Source organism: Monodon monoceros, unplaced genomic scaffold (assembly GCF_005190385.1).
Source record: "Monodon monoceros isolate NGI ecotype Baffin Bay Population unplaced genomic scaffold, NGI_Narwhal_1 Contig5898_ctg1, whole genome shotgun sequence".
Lineage (NCBI taxonomy): Eukaryota > Metazoa > Chordata > Mammalia > Artiodactyla > Monodontidae > Monodon > Monodon monoceros.
The window spans coordinates 1336-14053 of NW_021701672.1; the positions used below are offsets into that span (position 1 = coordinate 1336).

Sequence of the window (12718 nt, forward strand, 5' to 3'; positions counted from 1 at the left end):
CCCAGCCGCTCCGCGGCATGTGGGGTCTTCCCGGACCGGGGCGCGAACCCATGTCCCCTGCATCGGCAGGCGGACTCTCAACCACTGCGCCACCAGGGAAGCCCAAGAATGGCTTTGTTTATCCTCCTCCTCCATCCAGGAAAGCCTGGTTGGGCTCCTGGTGGGCACTGCAATTCATTACTTGGTTGCCCAGTGGTCTGAAAAGAGTTCCAAGTATTTTATACTAACAACTTATTAATCAATAAACCCTATGCGGACAGTCAGAAATGAGATGAGCTCCACAGACCTGCGATCTCTAAGGGCATATTCATAGTTTAGTTTTACGTAAGGAATGGTGTCCTCTGCAGCCGGAATGCTTAACTGGCCCTTTTTCTAGCGGACGGTCTCAGGAGACAAGAGGAATACATGAGATTTTTGTGATCTTTAAATCTGTCCATGGGCCAAAATACTAGTGCTATTATTTCATTTGAAGTATTTAAGCCAGTTCTTCAGAAACTCTCTCTAGATGATAGAGCTGGAAACCAAAAAGGGGGGGAGAAAGCTGTCTTAATGTTAACTTCAATACCCGGACACAATGATTAGGAACTACATCACACGCTCCTATCCTAGAGAAGCCTCTAGTCCCCAGCACCGTGCCAGGCACATGGTGGATTCTCAGTGCTCATTTTCATAGACTAAAAGACTGTTCTACTCTTAAGGTACACTAAAATGTTACCAACAGTTGAAAATGATTCCGAAACAAATATTTAACTGCCATGAATTCCCAGAGACAATCTTAACATCGAATAGTCTATCTCCAGGGTACGGCTATTACACAGTAATATGTGTAATAGCAAATTTACAGTGGTTACATAACTGGGTTGTAGAACCGATCTGTTAAATGTTCTAGAGTGTTTGGGGAGTTTGAGAAAACTTCCAGGAAGTTCAGCAGTTGACGGGGAGTGTGTGATTCAGGAAGAGAGCAATCTGGCCTCCCCCAAGCGCCAGTGTTAAGGTGACCTGAAATTTGTCTCCCTTACCCACCCTCCCCACCTGTACTTTCTGCCCCTGCAGGAGCCAAAGTTTGGGCACACAGGGAGCCCCACACCTCCCGCCAGCGCCTCCGGCGCGGCTACTCCTGCTTTCTCCCGCGGTCAGGTCCCATGAATATGATTCATGCCCACCCCGCGCAGCACGGCATGACTGCCTGTCAGTGGGGCCTCGGGGCACGAAAGAAAAGAGGACCTGCGTGAGACGATGGCCAAGGAAATAAGCATTTATTGACTTTCTCTGTTTTTTATAATTAGAACAGCAGCAGCAACGAGGGTACGACAGCAATTACGGCAGCTGCAGAGGCAGCCACGGCAAGTGCAAGGCCAGGCAGGCAGCGCGTACTCAGGCACCTCCCGGGCCGGGTCAGGCTCTCGCTGCCTCGGCTGATACTCGCGGTAACCCTGAGAACTAAGTGTCACTGTCCCCACTGGACCTCGGGAACTGGAGGTGCCGTCCTCGGAAGCTGCTTCTCCTCGAGCTCCCAACTCTGGTTAGAACTCAAGATAAAGAAATAGGAAAGAGTAGAATATGCAACGACGTATAAAACCTTCATCCACTGAACACGAAGACAACGAAACTGCGTACAGAAACCGGATCAGACCTAAACCAGAGAGTCTAAAAGGCACTAAAAATGGGGGTTAGGACCAGTGGATATAATCTACACGGAGATCCAATGATGACCGTTTTTATCAGTCGTGCTACTGGATACTAACGACTCACTGAAGGAAAAGAAAAGACTGGTTCAAAGTCTTCGAAGTCAGAACGTCATCATTTCTGTTATGCCAAGAAGGAAGGGAAGAATTCCGGGGCCACTAGGAGATGAAGGGAGACCCCAGTGGGGCAGCCCTCCCGCAGGCCGGGACCCAGATCTCCCTGCTGATTCCCAGCCCCAGGTGAATTGCTGTCACCACGTTTCAAGTGCTGCTTCTACGAGAGATTGAAAAGGGTGGCGGGAGTTCTCTATCGACGACGAAAACTCGCTTCCTGTACTTCTCACAATGTCTCCGGTGGTCACCCTTCCAGACCTGTCAGCTGCCGTCCAGCACTCGTGGGGGGTCAGAGAACCTAAGGGTACTCACTACCCTGTGAAGGACACGGCAGGTGTCCGCCAGCATCAGGGCAGATTACACACGACCGTCCCTCCGACACAGTTCGCATCAGGACCTAAAGCCACAAACTACCACCCCTATCGTCACAGGCCCTTTTAGTCTAAAAACCCCGCCCACCACTGTGAGGTTAGGAACCCGCTTTGCTAATTCATTGCATCCTCCATTACTAGTTTATCCCAGGAGTCTGGAGTTTCAAAATATATTTGGAAGAAAACAGTCCTTTGGTTTATAGCAGAAACTTGTATGACCTCCTTATTCTGCCTCTAGGAATTCTGTTCCTTTCTCTCCTGCGCTTGCTCTTTGATGGTTCTGGAAACCTCTCTTTACCCCCACCTCTCATCTTTCTCCTCAAAAGCCCGCACATTCTTCTAATGCTGTTTTCCTAACCTTATGACTCTACTTAGAAGCACAGGGCCCGCGGTAGCTCTCTGTCATCTCATTGAGAGGCACCGCCCACCTCAGTGCGTCAAAGGCCATCACGATTTGATCCTGAGGAACCCCTTCATCCACCGTCTTCCGAGAAATCACTGAAAATACTAAAGCCCATGTTTTCATTTAAAACCCGTTACCCCTCCCTGGGGTTTGAATCCATGAGCACATGTTGAGGAGAAATATCAATACTACCCACAACTTCGAAGACCACCTGGGGCCATGGTGGATGGAAGGCCCTCCGGGGTGGGGAGAGATTGAGACCCCGACACTCGGGTCAGCCGGCTGACTCAACCAGAGGCCACCTCATGAGAGAGACGGACCAGGCACTTTTCCAGTGCCCAGCCAAGCAGACGGGAGGAGGGAGCCGGCTCCCTCAGGGAATGGTTTTGTCTAGGGTGGCCCTGTACCTGATCCTGCAGGTACAGAAAAGCACCTGGTCCACAGACCCCGGCCCCAGAGGAAAGAGAATCTCTGCTGCAGGAGAGGGAAGGCCGTGGTGGGAGGGGCTGGGCGAGGCTGCTGCCCCTAGCTGCTGGGTGTGGGACACCCACCCCCAGACTTCACGGTGCGCCCGTCTGGTGCCAGGAGCGGGGGAGTGATGGGGGCCCACGGGCTGGAAGTCTCTTAAACGGTTAGAAATCCAAGAGTTGGAGGAATGAATTTAAAGAGGGAGCTCTACTTTGGGAGAAAGTCCAAAAGATCGAGCGCCGACCTTTCAACAAAGCGTAAGTCCCAGGCAGACCATAAGCTTCAAACTACCACCTAGCTCTTTCTCTCCCCACTTCCTCAACTCTCTCAGTACCCCCAAGGCCAAAGATGACTGACCTTGAAGATTTCTCCTGTGGACTAGTCATCCCAGCTCACGGAGCAACCTTCGGCATCATCTCTTCCTCCCTCCACCCCCTTGCTTGCAGCTTACTTCTTTCACAGTATGTGAACCAGAACTGACCCCAGGAATCTTGGATTAAAACGGGTATGTTTCTTTAACATATTTTTAAAACACTTTTTTGAGATGGGTTTGGGTCTCAGCATTATGTTCCAAAAATCATGAAGGAAATTTTATAAGATGAATTTGACTTCACCTTTGAGTTTTTACTGCTTGACAATTTCACTAAACAATTGGGAGGTTAGGTGATCTTCATTTATATTAGGCTTTTGGAGGGCCTCTTCGCCATGGTTAGGCTGTATTCTTTCCTTCCTTCCATCTACCTATCTATTTTTAAAGTACAGTCGATTTACAGGTTAGGCTGTATTTTAAACAGGGCTAAGGATTCAAACCATAAGGCCCAAATGTGTGAAAATCAATTTCAGGTTCAAGGTACAGGTTCTAACACTCCACTCTTCGTATCAACGTGCACATATCAAGCCTTGTAGATAGTTTCATGGCTTTCAGTTCAAAAGAAAAGGGCAAGTAGCCAGATGTGCACATAAATTCCAAATAAAAAGCATAATGATGAGACCAACATACGTGAGATAATTATGGAATTATTTGTTCACAAAATGTTAATGACTTGAAAAAAGAAAAAAAAAACCTACTCCTCCTTGGAGTTCCGTAGAGTTGAAAACTTAAAGGTAACTCAAAGACAAAGGAGATATTACTGGGCACATCGATGCCTAACAATCCCTTAGAGGACTGTTGATCAAACAGCACTACTGGAAAAGGTAGTGACAGACCTTTTGCTCTGCGGTGCTTACGGGCTACGCATAAAAGAAGCAATGTGTAGGCAGTAGCGACTGAATTGTTTATGCGCTCAAACAGTTGCCTTGAAGGATAATAAAACTGAGCATGAAATGAAGGTTCATGCAGGTCTATGAGCAAAACAGAAACAAAAACCCAGAAACCAAGCCCCCGTCCTCCCAGGCCACCCTGCCAGGCCCCCCACCCCGCAAGTTCTTCCTCTGGGCTGAAACCCCTTGTGTTTGGAAGACCTACAGGCTTTATCCATTCACCTGGTGGCTCATGAAGACCAGAAACACTGTCATAGAAAGAAGCTCTCTGAATATTCTGAATCTCTAAGGCAGAGAAACAGCAAAAACAGGAGGACAGAAGGGCAAATACACAAACACTTCAGTTAGTGTGAAAGACATTCGACATCACAAGTCAACTTTGCAATCGGGCTACAAAAGAGGCTAGTCCAGGGCAGACCCCATGCAAACATTACTACTTAGAGAATTTGCACATCTGGACAAAGTTCTGTATGAAATAAATGTACACAGCGGAATCGTTCCCAACTCCAGGTGTGAGCATTATATCATATTAATGTCAAATGGTTATTACCCCCATGTAAACGCAGGATGAAACTGAAGAGTAATGAGGTACTATCTGTGTTGTCTTTCATAAAATTATCCTCCAATGAGGACAAGACTGCGGCAAGTCAGACTACTCTGGAAAAGGTAAATATTAGTGGCATTTACTGTCACCAATTCACAGTGCTGTGTAATTTTATTTCCCATCCAGATTTTGGAAATATAATTTACTTCAAATACAAACTACGAATAGGCAACTACCACTAAGGAAAACAAAATTCCATTGTAGCGAGTTCTATTGTACAAAATGTTAAAGCAACTTCAAATCATAACTAAGATGATACCTATTGATCATACCGTTACTCATGAAAATATCATAGGAGATACATTTACATGAAAATGTAATTTTTAGGTCTTTTCTTCCTTGTACGTTAGCCCCGAGGGGTGGCAAGAAATCCGTGTGCAGCTGGGAGAGAGATCGCAAAACATCTTTCAGCAAAAAACTAGGGCACTATGAATCTCTAGGGCAGGGCTGCCACCAATAAATCTTATTTCTCCTGGTTTGGCCTGGAGAAAACTCTAACACAAAGTTTATTTTAACATGCAATGTTTTATACTCAAGGCATTGCACCTTCACAGGCAAACTATATTCATGCATCATATAACTCATACATTCAGTCAACCTGTCATTTTCTGCCCTTCCATTGATGTGGCTGTAACAAGAGAAAATAATCACATGCTTTTCCAGGGCTATTTTCTTTTCCTAGAGAAGAAGCTCCCCTTCTCCCAAGACATCTCTACGTCCAGAGTGAGCATGGCGAGTCCTCCACCCTACGACCCTCTTCAAAGTCCTGAGCCTGCCGCTGACCTCACGCGTGCAACACACGGTCCTCGAAATCGGAGGAGCCTGGCATTAGGCTCTGCCTGCCCCTCCCTCCGATGGTGGGTCACCTCTGAGAGCCTGTCACTCAGATTAAACTGAGTAACCGTCCACCTGAGCTGACGGATGGCAGGGCTTCCCACTAAGAGAAGCGATACCAGGAGAGCAAACACACAGGATGAGTCCGGAGTGGATGCCGGCACAGCCAGGTCACAATGGGGAGAGGGTTTCTGCTCAGCCCACTTGGACAAAAGTGGCCACACGTGCTCCCAAGCTGGCCACGTGGAGAAAGGTGAGGGCCCCGGCAGGGCCTGAGCTGTGGGCCAAGGACAGGTGGACAGGGCTTGAGCCAGGACGGGAGGGCCCCGCAGGCCACACGCCTTTCCTCTCAGAGCTTCTGCCATCAAGTGAGTAACCTGTCTGTAGCTAGTCCATGAAAAGCACAGAAAGGCAGGTAAGGGCTCTGCAGATGGGGTCCTACCTGTGAGACACGTCACCTACACCTGTGACACGGAATGTGCATCAGGTCATCACTGCAGCTGCAGCCCCCATCTCCACCCTCACCTGCCGGATCTCACATTCCTGGCACTTCTGAGCCGCTGCTGCCAGAGGCCCTGCCGTACCTGGACGGTGAGGCAGGGAGTTAAAGGAGCCTGGAAGGAGGAAGCCGAGGCAGAGGCGCCTCGGTCCCGTTCCCGCCTGCGTGTGTGTCCTGAGTTTCCATCCGGAAGAAGACCCTGGGCGGCAGGGAACACGCCGGTTGTGGTTCCCGAATCCACCTCACTGCTGACAAGCGTGGGCGGTGAGCTTGTCCAGCGTGGCTGGACCTGCAGGCTCACAGGAACAGGTCAGGGGCTCCAAAGGTGTTCCCCACAATATTGTTTTTGGTTAAGAAGTGAAAAGACAAGAGTCAAAAGTGGCTCACAATGTCAGAACCAGTGTGTAAGCCCGGGACCTGCTGTCGTGATTCCCCAAACACCTGCTTCTCTTCTCATGCAAAATGAAGAGAGAAAATCTGTTTTTGAGACTTTAGCGGTAAAATGCTAGTTTCCTCTGTTCCTCTTCTCCTTGGCTTTCCTTCCATGGTCACCTCGTGCTGAACTCCCCGCTTCCGGGGTCTTTCACCCCGATCCACCCAACAAACCACGGCCCGCTTTGCTTCTTCAAGTTCACACTGTGTCCCTGCCCTGGCCCGTGAAACTACTGATGCCATTTAGTCAACGAAGTCAAATTCACCTGAGACTGGCCACCGCGTTACTCCGTGCTCCGGCCTCATTTCCTGCTCACTCTGCCTCCTGGCCCCAACCCTGCCCTAACGCCCCAACGGGACACTCACCCCGAGCTGGGATTTTCCACTTCTGCCCTGTGATCGTTCCTTCTACCGGCTTCACCCCCGCTTCTTCCACACCAACATCACTCCTAGAAATGCCACCCAACCCTAGATGAGTGGGTTCACAGAAACCTACTCACCCTCCATGGTTAAGGCCCCAACAGGATGTGAATGTTCGTCAGTGGGTGCTGGGAGACTGCCCGGCCCTTAGCACGTGCTCAGGAAATGCTGGCTTTCTTTGTTTCTTCAACAAAGTATTATTTTTCAAGGACAAGGAAAACTGCCTCATCCTTCACGACATCTGACCTTAGCACCCCAGGAACAAGGCAGTCCCCGCTCAGCTGTCCCCGTGGCATTCATCTCAGGGGTCTGCGACACTCAGCCGTCTGTCCACATGTCTCACTCACTTCCTTTGCTCTGATATCTGAGCGGAGCCAGGAGGAGGGGTGGGCATGCTGGGCTCCGTGGGCCACACTGCCCTGGGCAGCACAACGGAATCGACTCCGGATTGAACACAGCATTTCTGACGGGCAGCGTTACTCCTTCCTCCTCTTTTTGTGGCGTTTCCTGTGCACCCTTCCCACTGACCTGTACTGCTCTTCCCAGCCCTGTGGACCCGGTGGCCGCCAGAGCTCAGGGTCCCTTTTTCCACGCTAGATCCACTTCTCAGACCCACTCTCACACTTCCCAGAACAGGGCCAGGAGTCCCTCAGCCGCGTGGGCACCGCGGACACCACCTTAGGGTCCTGCTCTCGCCTCAGTCCTCACGGGCCCCCCTAGGCTGACCAGGTCACCACAGGTGACAGCGAGCACGCAGCAGCCAGGTGAAGACCTCCATCCAATGGGACAGTGATTAAAAGCTTCTGTTTTACTTGCTGGAAACCTAACCCTTCCCCCAGCCCCTCCCTGTACACAGTCTCACGCACACGATCTCTCCCCAGGACACGTGCGTGTACGTGTGCGGTGTGCCCAGCCCTGCAGGCTCCCTCGCACTTGTTGGAGCCGATGTACGTGACCTCGACTAGGCTGTCTTTGGCAGGGTCATCATCCCCCCGCTCACTTCCTCTGTGGTGGCTCTTCTCTTTCTGTCTCTTTCCTTCTGTCCTGACTGCCCTAAGCCCTCTGATCTGCCTTCTGGGTTTCTTTCTCTCTACCTGAGGAGACAGCTAGATGGCAAGGTCTTGAGATGCTTATAGAAAAAGCAGAAGCGAGCCAGGTAACCCACAGACCTGGCCTCAGGGTCAAAGCCTAGGCAAGGGGCAGATCCAGAGCTAAACTAAGGTACTGCATGACCTGAGGCCAAGTGAAGCGGTGCGGACAACCAGGACGAAAGTGTGGAGAGAGCTAAATGCCAGAAGATGTTGGTCCCACTACACGTACAGACACACAGCTGCTTTGTTCTTCTGGTACCAGCAAAATCTCTAGTCTATGATAAGATCACCAAAACCTTCACCTGAGGTTCATGTAAACCAAAGAACTGTGAGGACTGACGGAAATAAAAACAACTGATCTATATGCAGATGGCCTGAGTTTGTTCACCAGCCACTTTGCATGTGTGTGGAGGGTAGGGCACTGGGGGAGGACGCAGCTCGGCTGACCTGGACACAACACAGAGAAGATGCACAAGGCTTCTCAGGTTTTGTATCCCAACACCCTTGGATTACAACTGCACTGGGACCAGGGTGGCCTGAGGCAAATGTGTAGTTCTTTATGTATGGCTCTGCTACTAGAATGTTCCTACAGCACCTGACCAAGAAGGCAGAGGTCTTATTACCCAAGTTTTCTTAAAGTGGGTAAATTCCGATACAACGGCAGCCCTGCTCTAGGGAAAATAAACAGCTTTAAAGTAAAAAAGTCTACACACGTCTATAAGTAAAAGAACCATATATAAGCCTTAACTGTAAAAGATTCGGCCAAGTTTGATTACAAACGCAAGCACATTCTCACCATCCTTCCAGAGCTCCGCCACAAATCTGTCAGAGGACTGATGCAGGAGGGTGGCCACGTTGTCATTCAGGGGGTCCATGTTCTTCATCAGCCACTCGTCCGCCTTATAGTCCACCTGCCGGGCCAGAGCCGGGTGCGGCAAGAGGGAAAAGACAAAAACAAGAGACATTTCCAGCCTTCACCTAAAACGTTCACAGGACCCCCCACCCAGGTGGAGGATGGCAACTGCAGGCTCAACCCAAGATTCCCGGAGCCCCGCCCTGTTCCCTCCCCAACAACCAATCAGAAGAAAGTCACACACCCAGCAGCCCTCACCCCAAATTTTACCTATAAAAACCTTTCCCCCAGGGGCTTCCCTGGTGGCGCAGTGGTTGGGAGTCTGCCTGCCGATGCAGGGGACACGGGTTTGTGCCCCGGTCCGGGAGGATCCCACGTGCCGCGGAGCGGCCGGGCCCGTGAGCCATGGCCGTTAGGCCTGTGCGTCCGGAGCCTGTGCTCCGCAACGGGAGAGGCCACAACAGTGAGAGGCCCGCGTACCGCAAAAACCAAAACAAACAAACAAAAACTTTCCCCCAAACTCTCGGGGGCTCAGGGGTTTTGCGCACGAGCCACCCGTTCTCCTCGCTTGGCCCTGCAACAAAACTTTCTCTGTACTTCCCCCGTTCCACCCCCCAAATAAGTTCATAGAACAATCCAAAAAAATGGGTTGTCTCGAAGGAAGTGCATTTGTAATATGTACTATATTTAAGGGTTTGTAAGTGTATATCAGCACATTTGTTACAACCGTCATCAAATGCAGCAACATCTCAAACACAGCACTTTTAATGGAGTTCTTTCACTCTTACCTTCCCTGCATAATGTATAATGCAAAAGTCAGCTTTGTCTTTCAGTTGACGAGGTTTCTGAAACTTGGAGTGGGACCCTTGCTCTTGAACTAGTTTTTCAACAAAGGTCTTATCTGTGGCTTTAGGGAACCAGCACTCTTCATCCAAAAGGGCCAGCACACCAGGAGGGTTAGCCTGATAACAGAGGCAAGAAGAACTGACACGTTTTGCACGTCACTGTACATACAAGGATGTTTTCCACTGGGTTTGGCAGCTTACATTCCAAAACAGTTAGAGCTTCGTGAAGATCTGTGCAAATCAAACTGCCAGGGTAGCAGGTAATGGCAAATCGTAACTATCATGCAAACACTGAGATCTCAAACTGCTCAAGAAGTACTGGTAAGAAAATGGATGAGTACTGTATCTCACAAACTTATAAAAAACTAATTCCAAGTAGATAACTCCCCCAAAAGTAGCAAAAAAAAAAAAAGACACCAGAAAGGAACTGAAAGGTGTAGAGACAAAACTGAATCTTTATATTCAATGACCGGCTGGATAAATTGTTATAAACCCTCAACTAGCTGGAATGCTTCAGACATTTTATACCCTAGTCAATTTAAGTTTCTATTTAAGTGATGATTAAATAAAACGAGCACTTCACACTTGGTGAAATATTTAAAACTATTGTTAAGTAGAATATATGGAAGGTGATGAAGTAATTTATCAGTTAATTCATTGGTTTGTTTTATCAACAAATAAAATAGAGCCTTCATTTCACTCAACTAGTTCACTGAAAAAAGCCTTAGAGCCTTAAAGACACGGAGACGTAAGATAGATTAGTGGCCCAGGGGCCGGGGGAGGGGAACAGGAGTGACTGCCAAGGGTAGGACGTTTCCCTCTGGGATGATGAAAATGTTGTGGAATTAGCGGTAATGGTTGTACAACTCTGAATATGCTGAAATTCACTGAATTACATACTTTAAAAGGGTGAATTTTAGGATAGTGAATTATGTCTCAAATTATAAAAAAATGCCCAGAGCCTGCCATTCTCTGGGAGCTCGGAAATCAATGGAACGACTTCTTTTTTGGAGGAAAGTGGGGTACACGTGGAAGCTAAATGAAATGTTTAAACAATGATGGCCTATTTTATAGTGCTTCGGGGGTCATCGCTTATTACCATACTGCAAATATGGCAAGTTTCTGATACAAGACTGAGCGTACCAATCCTAGCGCACAAGGATGAAATCAGCTTTTGGAATAAATCTCTTCAGACCAGTTTTCCTCAACCCACAAGGCCTTTACGTTGACTGCAGAAGAGCTGGCTCTGCACAAATACTGCTTAAAAAGTAACCGGAGGTTCTAGTTAAACATGAATGAAACAGTGTAATAATGTGGTCACAGGAAGGCAGAGGTTAACGGAACAGAGCAGGTAGAAGCAGCGGAGAGAATCCTCCCCGCTCCGGGAGCCCAGGACTGAGACCCTTACTCCCTGGCTGTCTAGTTTGTGGCCCCTCTACCTGAAAGGATTTGCAGGGTTCAGAGCTGCTCAAAGAACACTATAATCAGAGGCCACTAGGCTTAGGTGATCCTAGGGCCCAGGACGGCATTTAACCCAATTTACCCCACTCGTCTGACAACTTTGAGAAATGAAGTTCTGGATTAGGATAAATGAAACACCCATCTTTCTGCCATAATTTTTACATTTTTAATCTATTTCAATGAAAATATTTCTGAATTCTGAAAAAGGAGCCAAATATAATTCAATCTTTTCTAAAGAACTAAGTGACAGCATGATTCAAAAGATCCATAATTTTGTCTCCTTTGCATTTTTCCTACTTCATCTTTCAATGTCAAGATCTCTCATCCCTTTTCCTTTTCACTGGGGATTTCTAAAGAGCTTTAAGTTTGGGAGACCATGTTTTGTCTCGTGGTCAGAGTACTGTAAGAAGCCAGGCGGGGCCCGGGTTTGTGAGAGATGAGGGCAGACGCCCGGGACAGGCAGGTGCCCCGACGGAGTCGTTTTAGGTATTTTTCTTCTGGAAAAAGTTGTCCTCACTCTCCATTTTGAAAGGACCCACAATGGAGTCATGATGCCACATCATTCTACATGCTATAGTTAAATTCCCTATGATTATAAACTCTTACAAGGTTCTGAAAAATCTTCTAAAAAAGAATCTTTGTACTTACGAGGATAAGCTTTAGGTACCCCCCAACAAAATGGATGTGCAAGACCTGTCTCATTCCCAGCTAGACACGGTGCCCCTTTACCACCTCGGACGTGTGCCCAGGAGAGCCCCACACCCTCGACACGTGCCGAGCGCTGGAGTCAAGGCAGCTGCCGCCACCACCGCGGCGCCTGCGGGCAGCGAAGGCCCACGTCGGCCGGCGCACGGCCCCACGCGAGGACGGGACACGGCCGTGTAGACTAGAAAATTATCTTGGCACCCATGAGACAGGATAATTCCCGTCTCAGTTGATGGCGAGAGAAAGCTCAAGGCACCGCCTGCGCAGGAGCGGAGAGCCGGGGGGCGGGGAGGGGGTCTTACGGGCCGCTCGATGAGGTCGATGCACGGCTGCAGGTCGAGGCCGAAGTCGATGAAGCTCCACTCGATGCCCTCGCGCTGGTACTCCTCCTGCTCCAGCACGAACATCGTGTGGTTGAAGAGCTGCTGTAGCTTCTCGTTGGTGTAGTTGATGCACAGCTGCTCGAACGAGTTCAGCTGCGGGCGCAGGAGAGCCACGTTCCCAACGCGGGGCGGGGGTGGGGGAGGGGTAACGAGTCAGCTGGTTCTCAAAGAGTCATTCCTCAGGTCTTGACTACCCTACTGAGTCCGTCAGATGACAGTGACGAAACCGAGGGGAGTCTCTCTACACACACACACACACACACACACACACACACACACACACACACACA

The 12718-nt window shown here is 49.2% G+C and overlaps 1 protein-coding gene across 1 annotated transcript; it reads right to left on the reverse strand.

Annotated features, from left to right (window-relative positions):
- Nucleotides 1-8769: 8769 nt before the first annotated feature.
- LOC114890539 (myosin-10-like) lies at nucleotides 8770-12537 on the reverse strand. Its single transcript, XM_029214123.1, has 3 exons — nucleotides 12348-12537; nucleotides 9823-9996; nucleotides 8770-9092 (listed from the first exon to the last, which is right to left on the reverse strand). The coding sequence occupies exons 1-3, from the start codon at nucleotides 12450-12452 to the stop codon at nucleotides 8925-8927; spliced, it is 447 nt and encodes a 148-aa protein (XP_029069956.1). The 5' UTR covers nucleotides 12453-12537; the 3' UTR covers nucleotides 8770-8924.
- Nucleotides 12538-12718: the final 181 nt, after the last annotated feature.

Bases quoted from the DNA above. Each gene is read 5' to 3' on its own strand.
- LOC114890539 (XM_029214123.1), bottom strand. From the start codon at position 12,452: ATGTTCGTGCTGGAGCAGGAGGAGTACCAGCGCGAGGGCATCGAGTGG. The intron at 9,997-12,347 runs GTAAGACCCCCT...CTCTGTTATCAG, and splicing joins TCGACCTCATCGAGCGGCCC to GCTAACCCTCCTGGTGTGCT. The intron at 9,093-9,822 runs GTAAGAGTGAAA...CTGGCCCGGCAG, and splicing joins TTATACATTATGCAGGGAAG to GTGGACTATAAGGCGGACGA.